The sequence below is a fragment of the Sylvia atricapilla genome, chromosome 4, assembly GCF_009819655.1.
Source record: "Sylvia atricapilla isolate bSylAtr1 chromosome 4, bSylAtr1.pri, whole genome shotgun sequence".
In the NCBI taxonomy this organism is placed as follows: domain Eukaryota; kingdom Metazoa; phylum Chordata; class Aves; order Passeriformes; family Sylviidae; genus Sylvia; species Sylvia atricapilla.
Window position 1 is genome coordinate 32,009,943 of NC_089143.1, and position 24,846 is coordinate 32,034,788.

At 57.1% G+C, this 24,846-nt stretch overlaps 1 protein-coding gene across 1 annotated transcript; it reads left to right on the forward strand.

The window, feature by feature from the left end:
• The first annotated feature begins 12,293 nt into the window (after nucleotides 1–12,293).
• HSPA12B (heat shock protein family A (Hsp70) member 12B) lies at nucleotides 12,294–24,754 on the forward strand. Its single transcript, XM_066317525.1, has 13 exons — nucleotides 12,294–12,346; nucleotides 14,982–15,082; nucleotides 16,873–16,997; nucleotides 17,108–17,117; nucleotides 17,674–17,850; nucleotides 18,115–18,219; nucleotides 18,564–18,680; nucleotides 19,981–20,152; nucleotides 21,619–21,705; nucleotides 22,022–22,126; nucleotides 22,745–23,003; nucleotides 23,203–23,306; nucleotides 23,959–24,754. Exons 1-13 carry the CDS (start codon nucleotides 12,304–12,306, stop codon nucleotides 24,609–24,611), a joined length of 2,058 nt encoding a protein of 685 aa, XP_066173622.1. The 5' UTR covers nucleotides 12,294–12,303; the 3' UTR covers nucleotides 24,612–24,754.
• Nucleotides 24,755–24,846: the final 92 nt, after the last annotated feature.

Below are 24,846 nucleotides of genomic sequence, written 5' to 3' on the forward strand. Positions count from 1 at the left end.
GGCAGCCTGACCCAGCTCCAGCCCCTCTCTGCCCCCGCTTCCGGAGCTTCCTCTTCCCTTTCACTTCCTCCCCGAGCAGCACCGGCCCCACCCTGTCCTGGGGCTGGAACCCTGAGAATTCCAGGATTTCTGAGCTGACAGGCACTGACCCCCCCCAAAAAAACCCACTGCATTCCACCTGAGGCTGTGGAAAAGGCTTCCAAAAATTAAATAACAGAACTAGAATGATGGGTGTGTAATTTGGATAGAAGTGTGTGATATCACAGGGTGGAAAACTTGGAGTTTAAGGTTTTAGAATACAGTAATATATATATAAAGCAAGGATTTAGGAGAATTTAGGCTGAGTCCTTCTTTTTTACCATCTTCTTCCATAGGTCTGGGAGGTAATTGGGTAGAAAATTTTTGTAATTTCTGCCCAATTTTCTAATTGGGTAGAAAAAAAATCCTCATTGTGGGCCATGGGTCGTTGGTTCTTGGGTTAAAAGTAAAAATAATTCAGGTGTCATTTTTTAATTGGACAGTTTGTGCTTAAAGGACCTTGTAGAGAGTTACAGACAGAGCCCTTTTTCACTTTGTCAGCTAAAACTCACAACTCGTGAGACCATAACATAAATAAGATATAGTAAACATCTGAGTCTGAGCACGAAATTTGCCTCTGGAGCATTTAATCCCGAGTCTAACAGAAGAAAAGAAGATAAAAACCCAGAAGATAAAATAAAAGAAGATAAAACCAAAAGCTCTATCCTGGCACTGCTGGGGGCTGCCTTCCCTTGGATGGGACCCCTGGATTTGCCAGGATCTGCCAGGATCTGCCGGGACTCTCCCAACATTCTTGTGGTGGGCATCAGTGGGATTCAAAAGTCCCATCCCAGTCCCTTGCCTTGGATCCCTGCCCCCTTTTCCAGGACATCCTGGAGCCTCATTCCATGCCACGGTTGCCAGCCCATGTTGTCCCAGCTCCACAGAAGCTCAGGAGGTTCTGGAGCCCATCCAGTTCCTCTTTCTAGGCCCAGGGTGGGACCAGCTGGAAAAGGGAACCATCCCCAGCAGCTAAAATGAATGGAAAATCAGGCAAAAGATCTTTTTGGGAATGAGAACCCTCCAGGAGATCAGGATCCCTCCAGGAATGAGAACTTCTCTGGGGACCAGGATCCTCCTGGGAATGAGATCTTGCCTGGGGACAAGGATCTTCCTGGGAAAGAGCTTTACTGGGGACCAACATCCACCTGGGACCAGCATCCTCCTGGGAATGGGAACTTCCCTGGGAATGAGAACCTTCCTGGGAATGAGAACCTTCCTGGAAATGAGAACTTTCCTGGGGACCATCATCCTCCTGGGACAGCATTTTCCTGTGTCAAATCCCCTCCTTTGCCCCACGGGGTCCCCGCCGTGGCTCGGGGTCCCCCTCGTGTCCCTCTGTCATTCCGCCGCGGGATGGGCGGCTCATTCCGTGCCCAGCAGGAATGTGGGATGGGCGGCGAGATAACCGGAGAGATAACCGGGAATGCGGGTGTGGCAGAGGAAAAACAGCGATGGGAAGAGCGGGAATAAATCACTCATCCTGCTCCAGGGAACCCCAAATCCGGGGGGAAATCCCGTATTTTGGAAACGGAACGGGGATTTGGGGTGGAAAACTTTTTTTTTTTTTTTTTTTTTCTTCTCATTTCCCAACACGGAGAGGGAGGAAGAGGAGGCAGCGCTGTGGGATGATTCCCCTCCAGCCCCTCCCGCGTTTCCCCTCCTTTCCCTTTCCCGGCGTGAAAAGCTGAACGAAATAAGGACAAATCCAATAAAATTAAGTTTATTTATTTATTTCATTTATTTATTTTATTTGTTTATTTTGTTTATTCACCCGCGTCACCCTCCCGGCGCTGTCACCTGAGTCAACACAGAGCGGTTTTCTTTGGCTGGGGAGGGGGGAATGGGAAGATCTGTGGGGTTCCAAACCAAGGGGGAAAATATACCCAAAAATCTTGGGAATAATCCCGAGGTCACCTCAGCCAGATGTTGGGGGCGCCCTTCCCCGAGCACATCTGGATTCCCTCCGGCTGGAATGCGGTTCCAAAGGCGAGGGTGGGGGGTGGCAGGTAATGGAATCCTGCCCTGCCAGCGCCACCCCCCGCGCTGTCCCCTCCCCTGCCGGTCCCCACGGCCAAGGGTCACCCCGGCCTGGGAACGCGGCCCCGGGCAGCGCCAGGGAAATGTTTGCTTTGGCACCGGGCTGGGAATGAGGCCCCCGGGTGAGGCTGGGCGGCTCCCGGCTCCCCCCTCCGCTCCTCCCGCATCCCGCTGGGCTACTCCAGCTGCTCCACATACCCCTGATCCCTGTCCAGTACTCCCAGTTACCTAAATTCCCTGCTCCCAGTACTCCCAGTTACCTAAATTCCCTGCTCCCAGTACTCCCAGTTAACCCCGGCTCCCCCTCGGCTCCTCCGGCGTCTCGCTGGGTTCCTCTGGCTGCTCCTCCTGCTGTCCCAGATCCCCCAGATCCCACCCCAGTACTCCCAGTTATCCCATTTCCCCTCCCAGTACTCCCAGTTACCCCATCTCCCCCTGGCTTTCCTGCCCAGTTCCCACCCCCATTCCTCCCAGTTAGCCCAGTTCCTCCTCCCAGTACTCCCAGTTCACACTGGTCCTCCTGGTTTCTGCTCTCCCCGGCTCCCCCCCTAGCCCAAATTTCCACCCTGGGAGTGTTTGGGAACCTTCAAATCCAGGCATTCACAACCCCCGGCTCAAATTTCCACCCCAGTTCCTGAGCTTATTCCAGCAGGAATTTCAGGCTGAGCTGGAGCCCGCCTCCAAGGAACCATTTCGGGTCGCATTCCGCTCATCCCAGAGTCTCATCCCTTCCCTTGTTCGAGCTTCCGAGCGGAAAATAACCCCCTCAATTCCTAATGCACGAACCTGACTTTTACATTCCGGGAGCCAGCGATCCCAAACGCCTCATTAGCCCCGGGGCGAGGCGGGGCTCCCCGAGGAGGAGCAGGGATGTGAATTATTCCTGCCGCACCGGGAGGGATAATGGTCCGAGGTAATGGGATCTGACACGGCCCCGCTGCTCCTGCAGCGCTAATTCCTGATTTCTGCCCTAAATGGAAATTCCCTAAATCTGCCCCAGCGCCCAGGCCAGGCAGGGACGCTCCGGGGGCTGTAAGGGAACGGTGATATCGCTCCAAAATCCCAAAATCCCAGGGCTCATTTTGCCCAAACAGTGTCTGGCTGGGCAGGGGTCTCTGTCCATGAGGGGATCTCAAATCCAGCTGTCACATCCTCATCCTGGCTTGGGATGATGATTCAGATTCCCAGACCTGGATCCAGGACAGCCCCATCCTGATTTGGGATGATGGCCCATCCTCATGGAGCCACGACATTCCTCAGGATAATGTTCCAATCTCCCAAACCCTGAGCTATGATGTCTCTGTACTTCCTTGGGACGATGTTCCAAATTCCCAGATCTGGATCCGGGACAGCTCCATCTTGGCTTGGCTCACCCTCCTGGAGCCATGATATTCCCATCCTTCCTCAAGATGTATGTCCATCCTTTCACCCCTGGAGCCATGATATTCCCATCCTGGTTTGGAGTGAAGCTCCATCTCCTCACTCTTGGAGCCACGACATTCCCATCCTGGGCTGGGAATATTTTCCAACCTCTCACACCCAGAACCACAATGTTCCCTCGGGATAATGTTCCATCCTTCCCACTGTGGCCCCCTCAGGGGCTGTCCCTGCAGCTGTGTCCCACATGGTGCCACCGTGGGACAATGGGGACACATCCCAGACAAGGGTGGGAGTCACTTTTCCCTCCTTCGACTCTGGGACAGGAATTTCTGGATTTAACCCCTCACGAGAGGTGACAGAGATCCTTGTGGAGAATTCCATGGAGCTCCAAACACCCTCTAGGTTCCCTTGAGGGGTGACAAAGGCACTTGGGAATGTGTTGCTCCAAGGTCTGGGGTTGGATATCCATCCTCACAGGCAGAATCCGGCGTTTCCCAGCTCCGCAATGGTACCTAGCTCTGGAATTTGGGGATCCCAATGGAATGCTGGAGCACAGGGATACAAAGCTACCCTTGTTCCATCCTGGCCCAAATCCTGAGGGATCAAACCCTCAGCTCCCAACTCACTCCATTCCCACCCTCTGGAGCTGCCTGGCACCACCAAAATTCCCCCTGTGGTGCTGCTGGGATAGAAAAGCATCCCAAGGATTCATTTCTCACCCTGGAGTTGTGGCTGTGTCCCTTTTCCCCAGGAAAGTTCTAATTCCCAGGAAATTCTCATTTCAAGGAAAATGCTGGTCCCAGGAGAGTGCTGGTCCCCTGGAAAGTTCTCATTCCCAGGTGGATGCACTTGGGAATGTTTTGCTCCATCCTCACAGGCAGGATCCAGCTTTTCCCAGCTCTGGGATGGAACCTGGCTCTGGAATTTGGGGATCCCAACCACTCCAGCATCACACAGGATATGGAATGCTGGAGAACAGGGATGCGGAGCTCCTCTTGTTCCATCCCGGCCTCAATCCTGAGGGATCAAACCCTCAGCTCCATTCCCACCCTCTAGAGCTGCCTGGCACCACCAAAATTCCCCCTGTGGTGCTGCTGGGATGGAAAATCATCCCAAGGATTCATTTCCCCCCAGGATTTTGGCAATGTCCTTTTTTTCCCCAGGGAAAATTCTTATTCCCAGGGAATTCTCATTCCCAGGAAAATGTTGGTCCCAGGTGGATGGTGGTCCCCTGGAAGGTTCTCATTCCCAGGAAAGTTCCCATTCCCAGGTGGATGCACCAAAATTCTCCCTGTGGTGCTGCAGGGATGGGATTTTCCTGGCGGAAAAATCATCTTAAGGATCCATTTCCCCCCGGGGATTTTGCCTGTGTCCCTTTTTCCAAGAAACCCCGGGATCTGTTTGGGATGTTTGGGATGAATCCCTCGGTGCCTGGTGATTCCAGAGGCTGAGGGATGAGAGTGTGGGATGAGGAACAGCTTTTCCCACCCCTGAGAGGTTTGGAGAGGAACAACAACAGCAGCTTTGGGGTTGGAAACGTCCCGTTTTGGCAGGAAAAACCCAAAACTGCTGGCAGGAAAAACTGCGGCTCGGAATTCCTCGCGGGGGAGTTCAGGAAAAGCTGGGAATGTTCCAGGGATCCTCCTCCATTCCGAGGTTTTCCCTGAGGGGTTCCCAGCTCCAGGGGGGGGACACCTCAGAGCTGTCACCCAGTAGGACACGGTGACATTTTCCCCTCCTCCCCAGCGCTCGGAGCAGAAACTTCGGGAAATTTTGGTTGCTTGAGGTGCGTCCTGACCGCTCCCACCCCCTCCTGAGCATTCCCGGGATAGAAACGAGGATCCCGAAGTGCAGGACTGTGCTTAAACATCGCTCAGGGCTGGCTGCTGTCACATCGATGTCCCCATCGCCGCTCTCGCTTCCAGCAGCGCCGGGAGCGCCGGGAATTGCGGCGGCTGATCCGTGTTCCCGACCCGTGTTCCCGCTTTGCGACATCGTTTCGCATTTTCGCTCCTCGTTTTTGGACTTTTCACGCCTTTCAGGACCTGAACCGTCAGTCCTGGCAGCTGCAGGCGGCGGGAGCTCCCCCCTTTTCCTGCCCCAGGGATGCGGGAGAATGGGAAGAGTCTTCTTTTTTTTTTTTTTTTTTTTTTTTTTTTTTTTTTTTTTTTTTTTTTTTTTCACCCAAATCCTCGATGTTTCTCCCCAAGGAGTGACTGAGACGAGTGCTGTGAGATCCTGGGGAATTCCCAGCTCCCCAAATCCCTCTGGTCCCATCCAGCCAGGAGAGATCTCTGAGTTTGGGGTGCTCCAGAGGGGACGTTTGGGATATTGGGAAGTGGGAAATGTGGGAAATGGGAATTCTGCCACACAGGACAACGGGGACAGATTCCAGATAGGGTGGGAGTCACTTTTCCCCCCTCCCTCAACTCCAGGAATTCCTGGATTTAACCCCTTTCAGGAGAGGTGACAAAGATCCCTGTGGAAAACCAATCCCATTCCAAACTGTCCTGGCTCCCCCGTTCCCAAATCCCGGCTCCCGGTGGAGGGAACGGGGCTCTTGGGTTGGCTTTGGTCACTCAGCGCCAGCGGCCAGGGGGACACCGGGACACATGTGGGCACAGCTGGGCACGGGGATGGGGCCCTGGGGACCCCAACCCACCCTTTTGGGGACCCCACAGAGGGCAGAAGCCCTGCGGCAGCCCCCGCCCCGTTCCGAGCCCCTCACGGTTTGTTTTCCTTTCCCGGAGAACTCCGGTTGACCTGGGGCCGGGAAAAGCCTCGGGAGCGGGGGGAGGCCGGTGGGACCCCCAGGGCAGTCCCCTCTCCTCGGTAATGGCTCGTAGCTGCCTCCTGCTCGCCCTCCTCTTCCTCAGGAGGGGCTGGGGGACAGCCAGGAACGCTCTGGGAGACGACATGGGGACAGGGAGGGCTGGGGGACACCGTGGCATTGCCAGGGGCGCTTGGGAGGGGACAGTCGGGACACCATAGGGGGAAGGGTGGAGGTGCGTGCGCACGTGGGTGTGCACATATGTGTGCACGTGGAGTGTATGTACATGTGTGTGTGTGCACAGGTGTGTGCACACGGAGTGTGTGTGTGCGTATGGAGTGTATGCAGGTGTGTGTGTGTGCACACGGAGTGTGTGTGTGCGTATGGAGTGAATGCAGGTGTGTGTGTGTGCACACGGAGTGTGTGTGTGCGTATGGAGTGAATGCAGGTGTGTGTGTGTGCACGTGTGTGTGTGCGTATGGAGTGTATGCAGGTGTGTGTGTGTGCACACGGAGTGTGTGTGTGCGTATGGAGTGAATGCAGGTGTGTGTGTGTGCACACAGAGTGTGTGTGTGCGTATGGAGTGAATGCAGGTGTGTGTGTGTGCACGTGTGTGTGTGCGTATGGAGTGAATGCAGGTGTGTGTGTGTGCACACGGAGTGTGTGTGTGCGTATGGAGTGAATGCAGGTGTGTGTGTGTGCACACGGAGTGTGTGTGTGCGTATGGAGTGAATGCAGGTGTGTGTGTGTGCACACGGAGTGTGTGTGTGCGTATGGAGTGAATGCAGGTGTGTGTGTGTGCACACGGAGTGTGTGTGTGCGTATGGAGTGAATGCAGGTGTGTGTGTGTGCACACGGAGTGTGTGTACGTGTGTGCACTTGAATGTATGTACGCGTGTGTGCACATGTGTGTGTGCGTGGAGTGTTTGTATGTGTGTGTGTGCACATGGAATGTATGTATATAGGTACACGTGTGTATGTGTGTGTGTGCACACATGGAGTGTGCAAGGACACCCGCGAGTCCCTGTGGGTGTGCAAGGGATGGGGTTTTGGGAATGTGGGAATGGCCGTTTTGGGATGGGATACCGGGAATGTGGGAATGGCAGATTTTGGGACGGGCTGGCCGCCCGGAACGCGGAAATTCAGGAATGGGGGAATTGGGGTGTCACGGCGTGTCCCCGCGGGAGAGGCGGGAGGGAAGGAAACGATCCAGCCCTTCCCAGGCTTCTGGGTGGGACCCAACCCTGCTCTCGGAGTGTCGGGGAAAATGGGAAAACGGGGGGCCGGGGGTGGAGGGCTATACCCCCTCCCCGCGGGGTCCCGTCGGCGTTGGGGTCACCTCGGCGCGACAGTGGGGACAATGTCCCCCATCCCAGTTCGCATCCCGGTTATCCCGATCCGCCAGCTGGCGGCGGGACAGCCGGAAGGGCAGTGATGGTGAGGATGATGATGATGAAGGTTCCTCTCCTTCATAATGCTGCAGGGCCCGGCCCGGGAAGTCCCAGTTTGTCCCCAGAAAAGCTGGGAAGGAGCAAACTAGGAGCATTGGGAAGGAGGGGCGGGGCTGTTCACATCCTGTCCCAGCTCCCGGGTTGGGACACGGTGCCACCCCAATGTGCTGGTGGGGGACACGGGTGTCCCCACCAGCTGTGGCTCCGGGCTGGGCTCCGGCCTGCTTTCCCAGCCCCGGTTCTCTGTCCTGCTGGTCCCGAGTTTCCTGTCCCGGCGGCATTTCCATGGGCAGGGCCTGAATTCCCGGAAAGCGCTACCTCATCTCTGTCGGCCCGCCAGGGACGCAAACACGGGTGGAGCCCCCGCCCTTGTCCCTGTGTCCCCCCGTCCCCATCCAGAACCTTCCCCGGCCCCGGGACAGCGGTGCCAGGCAGGGCTGGGGGGGCAGGGACACCTGGAGACCCCCCAAAATCCCAGTACAGCCCCGATATAATCCCAAATGCTGCTCCGAAAAGCCTTGCCTGTTGCCTTTGGGGTTGGGGAGTCCACTGGCTCAGGAGGTGACACTTTGTCCCCTCCCCGTTGTCCCTCCACTGGTGTCACCCCCATGGTCACAGGAGGTCCTGCTCCAGGGCACCGCATTCCAGGCCAGGGGTTTCCTGACCTTGATCCTAATGATCCCAGAGGTTTGATCCCAATAATCCAAATGATCCCAGGGATTTGATCCCAATGATCCAGATGATTCCAGGGACTTGATCCCAGTGATTCAAGGGGTTTGATCCCAATGATACAAATGATCCCAGAGGCTTGATCCCAATGATCCCAGGGGCTTGATCCCAATGATCTCAGCGATCCAAACAGATGAATTGATCCCAAACCCTCAGTGATCCCAAATCCCCGATGATGTCCATGACCCAAATGATCCAAGTGATCCCAACAACCTCAGTGATCCAAATGATCCCAACGACCCCCATTATCTCAGTGATCCTAATAATTGAAACAATCCTAATTATCTCAGCCATCCCAGCAATCTCAGTGACCCAAATGATCCAAATGATCCCAATTATCTCGACCATCCCAATTATCTCAGTGCTCCTGACTCTGTGATCCCGATGATCCCAAATATCCCTGTTGTCAGAACGATCCCAATATTCTGCCTATGCTTTTGAGGCTCCCCATGGGTGGATTCTTCCCATTATGGAGATTTTTGGGAATGACAGGATGGATCCTTTGTCTCCTTCCCTTGGGGTCTCAGAGCTCGGATCCCAAATCTGGGACACCCCAGTTCTGAGCCCAAATCTAAGATCTCCCACCTCTGATCCCAAATCTGGGATCTCCCAGCTCTCATCCCAAGTCTGGGATCCTCCCGATCAGATCCCAACCCCCATCCAGGTCTCTCCTTTGGGAACGGGGACGCCCGCGGGGAGGAGAATCCCGGGATCACACCGAGCTGGGGATGGCGCTGGCTGTGGGGACAGACAGACGCGGGGACAGAGTCGATGTCACCCGGGCGCCGCGCGGTGACACAAACCCGGCAGTGCGAATTCAGGGTGACACTCGTGGGGGGTGTGAGGGCGGCATGTCCCCCGCCCAGGCCGGTTTGGGGACACTTGTCCCCCTCTCCTCGGTGGCCGCGGCCGGGCGGGGAGCGGAGGTTCCGCTGCCGGCGGGACTGGGGCTGGCCCTGCCTCCTTCTCCTCCTCCTCCTCCCGCTCCCACATCTGCAGCTGGAATTGCAATTTGAGGCGCAGCCTGGGCTGGGACGAGGCAGTGGGAGGAAACCGGAGCACGGGGGGCTGCGAGGGGCCCCCGACGGGGACAGAGCCGCGGGCAGGACAGGGGACACAGCCGCGGCCACCTCGGGGCCCACCAACCCCCGGGTGACAAAGCACCGAGGGCTCCCCGGTTTGTGTGCCCCCCACAGCGGTGAGTGGCCGGAGGGGTTGGCGGGACAGCAGGGCTTGGGGACACGGGGAGCAGCGCTGTCCCCCTGGCCGCGGGGAGAGTGGCACCGCCCATGGGGTCACCGTCCGGTTTGGGGTCAATGAGGGGGGGTGGCACTAGGGGTGGCCTCTTCCCTGTGGGAATTGGGGGGTTGTGGGGACGGGGAGGGGGGGGAGCGGGGAAGGACGCTGGGACATTGTCCCCGTGTGGCATGTCCTGGGGGACACCGCTGGGACCATTGGGGACACCGCTGGGACCACTAGGGACACCGCCGGGACACCACAGAGGCAGTGCCAGCACCGTGCGGGGGTGGCAGCCCGTGCCGGGGGACTCCTGTGTCCCAGCCAGGGCGGAGGGGACAGGGAAAGGCTCCAGGGAACCCCAAGAGCTTCACCCGGAGGATTTGGGGTGTCCCCAACCCCACAGCCCTGGCACAGCGGGGATTTGGGGACAAACAGCTGCTTCTGTCCTAGCACATCTGGATGTGAGTCACACAGCTGCCTTGAGCCTCACAGGTGTCCTGCGGGGACAGACCGACTTTGTGGGGTCACCCCGAGTTTGTGGGGACAACCCGCAGTTTGTGGGATCACCCTGAGTTGTGGGGACATCGCGAGTTTGTGGGGTCACCCCTCGAGGTGATGGGATCACCCCAAGTTGTGGGGACACACAGAGTTTGTGGGATCAACCGGAATTGTGGGGACACACAGAGTTTGTGGGGACACACAGAGTTTGTGGGATCACCCTGACTTATGGGGACATCCAGGGTTTGTGGGGTCATCCCGAGTTGTGGGGTGACCCCGAGTTATGAGCACATCCCGAGTTCTGGGGACAACTCCCAGTTTACGGGATCACCCCGAGTTTGTGGGGTCACCTCGACTTTGTGGGACATCCCCAGTTTGTGGGATCACGCCGAGCTATGGGGACATCCCAAGTTTGTGGGGTCACCCTGAGTTATGCGGACACCTGGTTTATGGGGTCACCCCGAGTTTGCGGGATCACCCCGAACTACGGGGACACCCCGAATTATGGGGACACCCGAGTTTACGAGGTCACCCCGAGTTGTGGGGTCACCACGCCGCTGTCCCCGCGCCACAACCCCGGTGTCGCTCCCACCTCCCCCGCCCTGATCCCGTCCCAAACTTCGTTTCCTTTCCCCGTTTCCGTGAGCCCCCGCAGAGGCGGAAATGGTGGAAAATCCTAAAAAAATATCACCGGTAACTATCGGGATCCTGCCCCGATCTGGGGCTGGCGTGTCCCTCCGTCTCCGTGCGGGAGCTCAGGACAGCGGGGCTGGGGACACTGGGGACATCCCTGCCCGTCCTAATGCACAACCTGAGCTCCAGGCAGCTGGGAAAAGATACAAATCCCAAAAAAATACCCACCTCCCCCCCCCCAAAAATAATCCCCCCAAAAGAGTTGGGGGCTGAGATTCCCTACAGGAAAACCTCCTGGAAAGCCCCATTTTGGTAGGAAACCCCCCATTTTGGTGGAAAAATACCCATTTCGGTGGAAAAAAGCCCCATTTCGGTGGAGAAAGCCCCATTTTGGTGGAAAACTCCCCATTTTGGTGGACACCCCCCCCCCCCATTTTGACAGAAAACTCCTGTATTTTGGTGGAAAACCCTCCCATTTTGGTGGAAAAAAAACCCCATTTCGGAGGAAAAACCCTATTTAGGTGGAACCCCCCCCTCCATTTTGGTGGAAACCCCCTTCATTTCGTTGGAAAAAAACTCTATTTTGGTAGTACCCTCCCCCTCATTTTGGTACAACCCCCCCCCTCCCCCCCCTCCCTTTTGGTGGGAAAAAACCCTCATTTTGGTGGAAAACCCTATGGACCACCCCCAGGACCCCACTCTGTGTCACCAGCATGCAGCTCCGGGGTGGCCAGAGCTGGACCCCCCAAATTCCAGGGAAAACCTCCCCACCTGCCGTTGGTATCCCGAGGGGTTTTTGGGGTTTTTTTTGGGGGGGGAAGAGGAAAGGCTGTGGGGTCGGGCACCCCGTGGGTGGGTTTGGCGGGCGGCAAGGCCTCTCTCGATGAGCTCAGCCCTATCCTGAGCCTCTGGATTTTTGGGATGAGAGCAGTCGGCGAGGGGGCTGTGGCCTCGGGAAGGGAGCCAGGGGCTGGGGCGTTATCCTGGGGAAGAAAATTTGGAGTTGGTCCAGGCTGGGTCAGAATCCCCGGAATTTTTTTGGGAATGTTTCCTAAACAAGCTCCCCCCCCCACCAAAAAAAACTCCCAAACCAAACAACCAAAAAACAGGCTTTGGTTGAGGGTAAAAATGTGCAGGAGCAGCGATTTCCACGCAGCGATTTCCACACAGCTATGCCCTGTGCATCTGGATCCCACACACCTGGATCTTGCACATCTGTCTGACCTGCTCGGCGACAGGAACTCGGGCCCCTGACCCCACAGTGACACCCTGGGTGGTGACAATCCCCCGTGCCCTGAACTGGGAACAGCCACACCCCACTGTGAGCTGGGATTTGGTGTCCTCTCCTGCCGACCCTATAAATCCCATCCCTGGAGTGTTTTTTTGGGGGTCAAGGCTGGGGTGACACTGAGGGGACACCCCACACCACCAAGGGGACGCAGGGATGGATTTTGTTCCCTCCTTTTGCAGGTGGGCAGCGAGGCCATGGCGATGCTCCTGGAGCCCGGGATGCAGAACCTGCGGATGGGTAAGGATGTCCCCAAGAGGGTGGCACGGGCTGGGATGTCCCCTGACCCTCCCAGATGATCATTCCATGTCCGGGTCCTGCTATCCCCCCTCTGTGTCCCCTCCACAGCTCCTGTGTTGGGATAACCAGAACCAGCTGTGTGAGGAAATCTGATCCCACCATCCCAAACCTGATCCCACCATTGCAAACCTGATCCCACCATTCCAAAACTTATTGTTCCATCCTAAACCTGAGTCCACCATCCCAAATCTGATCCCATCATCCCAAACCTGATCCTGACATCCCAAACCTGATCCCACTATCCCAAACCTGATCTGCCATGCCAAACCTCATCCTGTTATCTCAAACCTGATCCCGCCATCCCAAACCTGATCTTTCCATCCCAAACCTCATCCCGCCATCTCAAACCTCATCCCACTATCCTAAACCTGATCCCACAATCCCAAACCTGACCCCACTGTCCCAAACCTCATCCTGCAATCCCAAATCTCATCCTTCCATCTCAAGTCTGATCCCACCATCACAAACCTGATCCTGTTATCTCAAACCTCATCCCACCATCCCAAACACAATCATTCCAGGCAAAATGGGATCCCACCATCCCAAACGTTATCATTCCATCCTAATCCTGCCATCCCAAACCTGAGGCTTCCATCCCACAGATCATCCTTCCATCCTAATCCAGCCATCTCAAATCTGAGCCCTCCATCCCAAACCTCATCCTGCCATCCCAAACCCCATCCCACCATCCCAAACCTGAGCCCTCCACCCCAAAACAAACCAGGATTGCTGAGGCCGGGGCAGGAATTCCTCCCCCTCATCCTGATCCTTCTCTGCAGGAATGAGGTTTCATGTCCAAGGCTCTCCAGGGGGGTCACGGGTCCCCCCGGCTCCGTCGCATGCGGAGGCAGCCGAGAGACGGTTCCCATTTGTCTGGGATCAAATATTTATGGGACAGACACGGATACAGGGAAAAGCACTTACGGAGCAGGTGTAGGGGACAGCAGACGTGTCACTGTCACAGCTCTGGGGCCGGGGGTACACTGCAGTCACTGTCCCCAGCTCTTCCCCAGACATGGGAAATTTGCATCAGACCAATCCCAGTGCCAACCCCAATGCCAGTCCCACTTCCAATCCCAGTTCCAATGCCAATGCCAACCCCAATGCCAATCCCAACCCCAACCCCAATGCCAATGCCAACCCCAATCCCAATGCCAGTGCCAATCCCAATTCTAATGCCAATCCCACACCTGCTGTTGTTGGGGGATCCCAGAGCATTCCTGGAGCATTCCCTAGGGATCCAGAACTTCCTAAGGGTGTCCCAGTGGCTGTCCCAGTGCAAACTGGTGTCACTGGGAGCTGGGGTGGGTTTGTCCAGACCCCAGGGAAGGAGAGATGGAGTTTGGTCTTCCCTGAGGAGCCTCCTCTGTTCCCAAATCCCTCCAACCATGGAACCTCCTCTACTGTTCCCAAATCTGTCCAGAGCCTTGCTGGGGGTGGGCACTGCTCATCCCTGCTCCCATGGCCCTGATCCCAGCAGGATCCTGGCAGGATCCCAACAGTATCCCAGCAGGATCCCGGCAGGATTGGCAATCCCAAAACACTGGTTTTGGGGCTGACAGTCCCTTCACCTCCCCAGTGTCAGTGCCTGGACCCCACACCCCATTCCCAACACTTTACCCATTCCAATCCCAATCCCTTGGGAAAGCCGCTCCATCAGCTCCCCCAGCTCCTTCCAGCTGGAGCCTGTCCAGCTGCTCTTCTGTGGGTGGTGATTAATTAATGCCGGCTGCTAATTGGAGCCAGGTGCCCAGGGCAGCGCAGGTGGGACAGCCCCATGTCCCCAGTGTGGGGGCGGTGACCCAGGGGCTCATCCCATCCCAATTCTGAGATCAGTGGGGCTGGAATTCTGTTGCTGGAGGGGACTGTGACGGCTCCACGAGGAGGAAGAGGAGGAGGAACCAAGATCCTTGAGATCCCCACCCCAGATTTTGGGATTACCACGAGCTCACGCAGGTCTCTAGGAAACTGGGATGTTCTGGATTGTGGTGTCTGAGCTGGACCCACCCTCCCTCACTGGTTCTCCATGGATTTGAACCACAGATACTTCCTTTCCCTCTTCCCAAATTTTCCTCTGTTCCCACTGAATCCAAACCTTCCAGCTGCTGGCCCGGAGCAGCTTCCCCATCCCTGGAAGTGTCCAAGGTTGTGTCGGAGCCACCTGGGATAATGAAAGGTGTCCATGCCCATGGATAGGGTGGCACTGGATGGGATTTAGGGACCTCCTCAACTCCATACATCCCACAGTTCCATGATTTTATGGACCCCACATCTGGAGCCCCCACTGTGACTCTGTCCCCTCCATCACCACATCCACCCGAGATCTGTCTCCATTGGGGTGTCCTGTGTGGTCTCTCCTTGGGGAAAAGGGCTGGGATCCCTTCCCACTCCAGATCTGTCTCCATCCAGGATGTCCTGGGGGTCTCTGGTCTCTCCTTGGGAAAAATCTTCGTGAAGGAATGGGATCCCTTCTGACCCGGATCTGTCTCCATTGGGATACCCCAGGTGGTCTCTCATTGGGAAAGGGTCTCTGGGGACATTGGGATCACCCAGACTCACTTGTCATTGTCCCCAGGTGCCAATGGTGAGCGGTGCCCAACGCCGTCCCCGCCCGGCTCCCCGGGGACACCCCACGACAGCTGCAGCATCGCCCCACTGACGCCCTCCCAGTCACCGGTGAGAGCGGCACCAGTAGGGCCATGGGGGGGTCCAGTAAGGCCAGTGTGGGGTCCCAGTAAGGGCATTATGGGGTTTCCAACAAGGCCACTGTGGGATCCCAGTATGGCCACTGTGGGGTCCCAGTATGGCCATTGTGGGGTCCCAGTAAGGCCATTGTGCCATTCCCCATAAGGCTGTTACGGGGCATTCCCAGTAAGACCACTGTGGAATCCCAATAAGGCAGTTGTGGGGGTCCAGTGAGGCTGTTATAGGGTCCCAGTAAAGCTGTTGGGGGATCCCAGTATGGCCATTGTGGGGTCCCAGTAAGGCAATTGTGGAGTCTCAGTATGGCCATTGTGCCATTCCCAGTAAGACTGTTGTGCCATTCCCATAAGGCTGTTGTGGGATCCCAGTAAGACCAGTGTGGGGTCCCACTAAGGCAGTTGTGGGATCCCAGAAAAGCAATTGCGGGATCCAGTAAGGCCATTTTGGGGGTCCCTGTGGGCTACTGGGGTCTGTCCCTCTGTCCTTTCCCCCTCTGGTCCTTCCCCAGTTTCTCCCAGTCCAGTCTCCATCCCCTCCAGCCTCACAGGATGGGACAGTCCATCCCCATCCTTTATCCATGGGATTTTCAGGATTGGAGGGGTTTCCCAGCTCTGGAAAGACCCACCAGGAAATATTTAACCCCACAAACCTCCTGCTGGGTGTGGGAGGCTGCGTTCCAGAGCTGGATCCTCCCCGGAATTCCTTGTGCCTGCACATTCCTGCACCGGCCGCCTCTTCCCTGCTGATCCCGGAGTTTTTCCCGGCCAGCTCCTTGTCCTCACTTATCAAATCTGGGGGCATTAAAAGTTAACGAGGCTTTCAGCTTCCCCTGGTGACACAGGGACAGGGCCTTGTTATATCCTTACGGCGTCTTCGGCACAGGGACAGCCCCAGAGGGAAGGGACAGGGACACGGGGACAGGAAAAGTGTGGGGGCAGCGGGAGGGACATCCCAAAACATCTGGGCCAGGGGGATTTTCAGCTGGGTGGCCCTTGGGGACATATGGGATAAGGTGAGACTGGACACAGGAAGGTTTTTGGCTGAATGATCCTTAGGGACATGTGGGACTATGTCCCTGGGAGTGAGGCTGGACACAGGGAAGGTTTTCAGCTGGGGACCGTTGGGGACACCTGGGGTGGTGTCACCTAGTCCAAGATGGGGAGCAGGGAAGGGTTTAGGTTCAGTGATCCATGAGGACACGTGGGACAAGATGAGATTGGACACAGGGAAGGATTTTAACTGAATCATGCTTGGGGACACCTGGGACAATGTCCCTTGGGGTGAGACTGGACCAAAGGAATATTTTCAACTGAGGGACCCCTGGGAACATGTGGGACAAGGTGACGGTGACAGGGAAGGTTTTTAACTGAGTGACCCTTGGGTCAATGTCCCTTGCAGTGAGACAGGACACACGAAAGATTTTGGGGAATCTCAGCTCTGATTTCAGGGTCTGAGTGAGGGGGGATAAAATAATTAATAAAATAAACCACAGTAAAACCAGGACCCCCCCACCACCCTGGCTGCTCCCAAGGGCACCCATTCCTCTCCAGGGCTGCCCAAATCCCTGTGTCCCATTGGAACCACCATGAAATATGGGAGAACCTTTCTTCATGAGATGAAGATGTGTGAGAAGAAAAATCACCAAATTGGGTGAAAATCTGGGAAAAATCCTGGGAAAACAAAGCCCTTCCTGGGGTTTCTCACTCTTTTTCTGGCATCAGCCAGCCTCAGCTGAATGCTTGATCCCATTCCTTGCCTTCCAGCGGAGCGAGGCACGCTCTCAGCAGGCGCCGTCCTTCTCCGTGGTGGTGGCCATCGACTTTGGCACCACCTCCAGCGGTTACGCCTTCAGCTTCACCAGCGACCCCGAGGCCATCCACATGATGAGGTGAGGACCTGCCAGAAGCCCTGGAGCTGCTCCTGGAGCAGGGAAAAGGACTTTCATGGCCCCCAAAGTGGTCAGAAGTTGGGTTGGTAGGAGACGATTCCTGGCAGCAGCAGGTGGAAAGTGTGGAATGAGGATATTCCCAGGGATGGAGCCTCTCTGCTCTGGGAGAGTTGGGAATGTTCCCTTGGAGAAGGGAAAATTCCAGGGAATGCTCAGAGTCCCTGGAGGGGCTCCAGGAGAGCTGGAGAGGGGCTGGGGACAAGGCCTGGAGGGACAGGACACAGGGAATGGCTTCTCACTGGGAAAGGGGGGTCATTGGGCTGGGATGTTGGGCAGCAATTGCTGGCTGGGAGGGTGGGGAGGGGCTGGGCTGGAATTCCCAGATTTGCTGGGGCTGCCCCTGGATCTCTGGCAGTGCCCAAGGCCAGGCTGGATCCACCTGGGACGGTGTGAGGTGTCCCTGCCCATGGCAGGGGTGGCACTGGAGGAGCTTTAAGGTCCCTCCCAACCCAAACCAGTCTGGAACTCCATGAAATTCTTCAGAGGATGGAGCAGCATCACCCCTCCTCCTCTGTCCCCCTTTAAAGTCCTTTAGCCCATGCCCATAGAAACAAATCAAACCCGGCATTCCCTGGAAGTTCACTTGCTCCGGCTCCTCTTTGCAGGAAATGGGAAGGGGGGGGACCCGGGCGTGGCCAACCAGAAGACCCCCACCAGCCTCCTGCTGACCCCGGAGGGGACATTCCACAGCTTCGGCTACACCGCCCGCGATTATTACCATGACCTGGACCCCGAGGAGGCCCGCGAGTGGTTCTACTTCGAGAAGTTTAAGATGAAGATCCACAGCACTAGCGTGAGTCCTTGCTCCCATCCTGATGTTCTTGGCATTGAAATGTAGGAAAAAAACCCCCCAATTTTAGCCCATTTTAAGGGGGTGAATTTGAGGTTCTCCCATTCTGAGCTGCTCCAGGGTGAGTGGATGTGGCTGCACAAAGCTTCAGGTACCTGAGCCTCGGCTGTTGTGGTTGGCTCAGGGGGATGAGAAAATTCCTGAGGTTTGGTGATGGATCCAGCCTCCTCTCAGCCCCCTGGGTGATCAATTTGCTGTTCCCGGTAGGATCTGACCATGAAAACAGAGCTGGAAGCTGTCAACGGGAAGAAGATGGCGGCGCTGGAGGTGTTCGCCCACGCACTACGCTTCTTCAAGCAGCACGCAGTGCAGGTGGGGCCACTTCCATCCCTCCGTCCTCCTTCCCAAATGGAATCCCCTGTGTCCTCTCCACGTGAGGGTGGGGAGGCTCTGGAATGAAATTCCTAGAGAAGCTGTGGCTGCTCTATCCCTGGAAGTGTCCAAGGACATTGGGGCTTGAAGCCAACTGGAATAGCGGGAGGCGTCCCTGGGTGGGACAGGATGGGATTTAAGGTCTCTCCTGACTTGGAGCCACCTGGAATAGCAGGAGGTGATTCTGGGTTGGACTGGATGGGATTTAAGGTCCCTCCCAACCCAAACCATTCCATGATTTGCCAGGACCCCCCAAGTGTCACCTGCTGCTTGTCTCCTGGCAGGAGCTGAAGGACCAGTGCCCATCCCTGCCCGAGAGCGACGCCATCCGCTGGGTCCTCACTGTGCCAGCCATCTGGAAGCAGCCAGCCAAGCAGTTCATGAGGGAAGCGGCCTACAAGGTGGGGGGACTTTGGATGGTGACGATGTGGTGACCCTCACAGGAGTTGTGGTCTCTGGGGTATCCCCTTCCTCCCTCAAACTGGATTTCCACTGCCAGAGAGTAGGGTTAGGTGGGATCTTGGAAAGGAATTCCTAGCTGGGAGGGTGGGGAGAGGCTGGGCTGGAATTCCCAGATTTGCTGGGGCTGCCCCTGGATCCCTGGAAGTGTCCAAGGGCATATTGGATCCGCTTGGCATAGTGGAGGGTGAAATGAGATGAGGTTTAAGGTCCTTCCAACCCAAACCGACCAAATGTGGGTGGGTGGAGAATTTGCCATGTGGGTGGTTAAGTGGATGGTTGGGTGGTTGGTTGAATTGCCAATGGTTAGGTGGTTGATTTGGTACTCAGGTCATTGGTTGAGCAGTTGTTTGGTTGAGTGGTTGGGTTGTTGGTTGATACGTTGGTTGAGCAGCTGGTTGGTTGGTTGAATGAGTGGGTCATTGGTTGGGTGATTGGGTTGGTGCTCAGGTCATTGGTTGAGCTGTTGGTTGGTTGTTTTGTTGTTCAGGACACTGGTTGGTTCATTGGTTGATTGGGTCATTGCTTGAGTGGTTGGATGATTGAGCAGTCGATTGGTTGGGTGGTTACTTGCGTGGTTGAGTTGTTGGGTCATGGGCTGGGTGGTTGGATGGTTGGTTGGGTGGTTGTTTGGGTGGTCAGGTTGTTGGTTGGTTGGTTGGTTGGTTGGTTAGATGGTTGTAAGGATTTACAGCAGGTTGAGTGGTTGGATGGGCAGGTCATTGGTTGGTTGGTTGGTTGGTTGGTTGGTTGGCTGGTGGAGTGGCTTGATGTATTTATGGTGGGTTGAGTGGTTGGTTAGATGGTTGGTTGGGTGGTCAGGTCATCCATTGGCTGGTTGGTTGGTTGATTCAGTTACTGGATGTGTTTATGGCAGGTTGAGTGGTTGGTTGGATGGTTGGTTGGGTGGTCAGGTTGTTGGTTGGTTTGATGGTCAGGTCATCCATTGGCTGGTCGGTGAGTTGAGTTGTTGTGTTGTCAGGTCCGGTCATCCATTGGCTGGTCGGTGGGTTGAGTTGTTGTATTGTCAGCCGGCTGTTTGTGGTGTTGGTTCGGCTCTTGGGTCGTGCCTTGGGTGGTCAATTGGCCTGTTGAATTTTTGGGTGAATATTTTGACGTTTGGTGAGTGTTGGGCCCTCCCGCACTCCCCAATTCCAGATCTGTGTGAGTACCAAGGGGACGAGGACACACCCTGAGCACCCCGAATCCCTGTCCCTTCCATGTCACTGTGTGTCCCCGCAGGCCGGGCTGGTGTCCCCGGAGACACCGGAGCAGCTGCTGATCGCGCTGGAGCCTGAGGCCGCCTCCATTTACTGCCGCAAGCTGCGGCTGCACCAGCTGATTGAGCTGAGCTGCCGCCCCCCGGCCAACGGGGCCGAGACCACCCACCCCATCGACTCCAGCTTCCGGCAGGGTGAGGGGAGCAGGGAATTGGGAATTCCCAGGGAATGGGGTCGGTACAGGGACAGGGGCCAGAGGGGCAGGGAATGGGATCTGGCCCTGCATGTCAGGTCTGGAGGGTCCGACCGTCAGCTGCCGTGGCTGGGGAAATCCCCAGAGACCCCATTGTCAGAGAACCCCTAACCCCAGAGACCCCATTGCCAGATACCCCATTCCTAGAGACCCCTCATTCCCAGAAAACCCCCACTGCCAGAGACCTCCATTCCCAGACTTCCCATCCTCACACATCCATTCCCAGACCCCCCTTTCCCAGAGATACCCATCCCTAGAGACCCCATATTCCCAGAGATTTCCCATCCCCAGAGACTCCTCGCATTCACGTGGACCCCATTTCCAGACCCCCAACTCCCAGAGAATCTCTCCCAGAGATTCCCCCATTCCCAAGGACACAATTCCTAGAGACCTCCATTCCCAGACCCCCATTCCCAGAGTTCCCCCATTCCCAGATCCCCTCACTCTCAGAGACTCCTCCATTCCCAGAGACCCCTCATTCCCAGACACCCAACTTCCAGATGCCCCTCTCCCAGAGACCCCCATTCCCAGAGGCCCCATTCCCAGAGACCCCATTCCCCCCTCCCCAAATCCAGGGCATTTTTTCATGCTTTCCCATAAACCTCCGAGCCGTGTCCCCATCCTGCCACCTCGGCCACCACCCCATGTCCCTGGGCCACCTCCAGGGACTGTCCCCCCATGGATGGGACCCCGGACTTTACCGGGACACCCCCAGTTTGCTCAGCTGGGACTAAGCCCCAGAACTGGGATGTGCTGGTGATGATCCCAGATGGAGATTTGGAGGCCCGTGGGATTTATGGGGTTGGTCGAGCTGATCCCGAGGATGAGGAATTATCCAAAAATATCCCAGGATAACCCCACCTTTCCCATCCATCCCAGCCCTTCCGGGAGGCTTTGATGTCCCTGAGACGGGGTGGGGGGAGCAGAGGAAACCCCACCCGGGCTGTGGGATCGGGGTGGGAGTGGCACCACGGGTGGGCACAGGGGGATCTTGCGGGATCCAGAGGGATCCTTTGGGATCGCAGCAGGGCAGCTGGAAAGCTGGATCAGCCCATGGGTCACATTGAGGTCCATATTGGGATGGAGAGTCACCAGTGCTCCCAGTCCAGACCCTACAGCGGGAATAGGATGGATCCCAGGGAAATGGGGTGGTTTTAGGGGAATAGGGGGGATTCAAGGGAATGGGATGGATCCCATGGAAATGGGATGGATCCCATCGAAATTGGTGGGATCCCATGGAAACGAGGTGGATCCAAGGAAATAGGAGAGATCCTATGGAAATGGGGGGGATCACAAGTAAATGAGGAGGATATCATGGAAATAGGGGTGGATCCCATGGAAACGTGGGGATCCAAGGAAGTGGGGGGGATCCTGACCCCGCTGCTGACCCCTGGCTGTGTCCCCCAGCCCGGGAGCAGCTCCGGCGGTCCCGGCACAGCCGCACCTTCTTGGTGGAGTCGGGAGTGGGCGAGCTCTGGTCGGAGATGCAGGCAGGTATGAGGGTGGGGGAGGACACGGGTGGGGGTCCCCACTGGAGATTCCCAAAATGTCGCCTTTGTGGCACAGCCACCCCCACTGTGCTCCTGCCCCGGGGGTGACACGAGTGGGGTCTGTCACTTGACCCCAAAACAGGGGCGGGGTGTCCCTGCCACCATCCCATCCCTTGGTCTCTCCGCCCCGCCCCCAATTCCCAAAATTTTGGTTCACTTTCCCCATTGAAAATGCAGCCCTGTGTGTCCCCGCGGGTGGGTGTGGTGGGGAGAGTCACCCAGAAACGCCACCCTGTCGCTGTCCCCGCCACCTCCCGCAGGTGACAGGTACATCGTGGCCGATTGTGGCGGAGGGACAGTGGATCTGACCGTGCACCAGATCGAGAAGCCGCAGGGGACGCTGAAGGAACTCTACAAGGCCTCTGGTGGGATGAGGATCCCTATTCCACCCTTTATCTTCCTGTTCCGGGATCCTCCCGGGACCCCAAATCCCAGCTGGGACCCCCAAACCTGGGATAGGACCCTCAAACCCAGGCTGGGACCCCCAAACTCGGGTTGGGACCCCCAAATCCGGGCTGTGACCCCAAACTCGGGCTGAGACCATGAAAGGGTCGTGGGTGAAGCTGTGGCTTCACCTGGTGGCACCCGGGGGAAGTGCAGGGGAACCGAGGGGACCGAGAGGGGACAGAGGGAAGAGGGGAATGGATTGTGGGGACACGGAGGGACAGGGGTGGGGAGGAGGGATAAGGGGGATATGGAGGACATGGGGACATGGAGGATATGGGGGACACAGTGACAATGGACATGAGGACATCAGGATGGATATGGAGGTGTGGGTGCCACTGGGACATGGGAATAGCAGACATGAGGACCATGGAACGTGGTGCTGGGGGACAAGGGGACATGGGAATGTGGGTGACACAGGGACATGGAGATGTAGCAGAACACAGTGACGGGGGACAAGGCTGCCATGGGGGGCACGGCTGCTATGGGGGACACTGCTACCACGGGGCCACCTCCTGACCCCACCCTTGTCCCCTCAGGAGGTCCCTACGGGGCCGTGGGTGTGGACCTGGCCTTTGAGAAGCTCCTGTGCCACATCTTTGGGGACGATTTCATCGCCACCTTCAAGGCCAAACGTCCAGCGGCCTGGGTGGACCTGACCATTGCCTTCGAGGCAAGGAAACGCGCGGCTGCCCCGAGCCGCTCCAGCCCCCTCAACATCTCCCTGCCCTTCTCCTTCATTGACTTCTACCGCAAACACCGCGGCCATAACGTCGAGACCGCGCTCCGCAAGAGCAAGTGAGGGGTGACAAAAATTGGGGGCACCTTGGGGGCATGGGGACATCTCTGGAGTGTGGGGACAGTCTCGGGGGCATGGGGACATGGAGGGAGTTGACGTTGGGAAGGGAGAGAGGGGGAAAGGTGGGATAGGGGTGGTAGGTCCAGGGAAGGACCAGGAGGGACAGGGTCACGCCTGGGTTCCCCTGTTTGTCTCCAGTGTCAACCTGGTGAAGTGGTCGTCCCAAGGGATGCTGCGGATGTCCCCTGAGGCCATGAATGAGCTGTTCCAGCCAACCATCGGCCACATCATCCAGCACATCGGTGAGACACGCCCAGCCATGAGGACCCCTGTCCCTGGATCATTCCCCATCCCTGGAATCCTTCCAGTCCCTGGGAGCACCCCTGTCCTTGTGAGCCCCCCTACGCTTGGGACCATCCCATGCCCAAGAGATCCCTCCATCCCTGGGACAATCCCACACTCTGGAACCTACCATGTCTCTGGGTCCACCCCTGTCTCTGGAACCCTCTTTGTCCCTGGGATCCCCCATTCCTGGAACAGTCCTTGTCATTGGAATCCCCCTTGTCCCAGAAAATCTTTTATCCCTGGAATCCCACTGTCCCTAGGATCCACCCCCTGTTCCTAGGACCACCCCTTGTTCCTGGGAAGCTTTTATTCCTGGAATCCCACTGTCCCTAGGACCACCCTTTGTCCCTGGAAACCTTTTCTCCCCAGAATTCCCATTGTCCCTGGAACCTCTCTTGTCCTTGGGACCTTCCTTGTCCCTGGGACCCCCTTTGTCCTTGGGACCCTCCCTGTCCCTGGGGCCCCATTCCACCCCTGGAACTGCCCCCATTCCTGGACTCCCTCCATCCCTGGCCCCACAAATCACCCCATCCTTTCTACACATCCCTTTCTCCACCATCCCAACCCCAAACCTCTCCCCTTTCATCCCTCCCCATCCCTTTTCTCCAGATACCCTCCTGAAGAAACCCGAGGTGCAAGGCGTCAAATTCCTGTTCCTGGTGGGCGGCTTTGCCGAGTCGGCCATGCTGCAGCGGGCGGTGCAGGCCGCCTTCGGCCACCGCTGCCGGGTCATCGTCCCTCAGGACGTGGGGCTGACCATCCTCAAAGGGGCCGTGCTCTTCGGCCTGGACCCCGGCGTGGTGCGGGTGCGCCGCTCCCCGCTCACCTACGGCGTGGGCGTCCTCAACAAGTTCGTGGAGGGGAAACACCCGCGGGAGAAGCTGCTGGTCAAGGAGGGCAAGAACTGGTGCACCGACATCTTCGAGAAGTTTGTGACCGTGGACCAGTCGGTGGCCTTGGGAGAGGTGGTCCAGAGGAGTTACTGCCCAGCCCGGCCCGGCCAGCGCAGGACCATCATCAACATCTACTGCTGCGACACTGACGACGTGGTGTACATCACTGACCCCGGCGTCAGGAAGTGCGGGACCATCAGCCTGGAGCTGGGGGACGCGGGGGATGCAGGGGACACGGGGGGCGTGGCACGGGGCCGACGGGAGATCCGAGCCAGCATGCAGTTTGGGGACACTGAGATCAAGGTGACCGCGCTGGACACGCGCACGGCGCGCAGCGTGAGGGCCACCATCGACTTCCTGTCCAACTGAGGGGCCCTGGCATTGTGGGGACACTCCCAGGACCTGCCACTATTGACTTCCTGTCCAACTGAGACTACACAGGAAGTGCCATCACTGACTTCTTGTCCAGCTGAGGGGACCCTGGGACGTGTCACCATTGACCTCCTGTCCAATTGAGGGGCCCTCCTGGAGATTGACTTCCTGTCCAACTGAGACCTTCCTGGAGACTCCATTGTTGAATTCATCTCCAACTGAGACCCCCCTG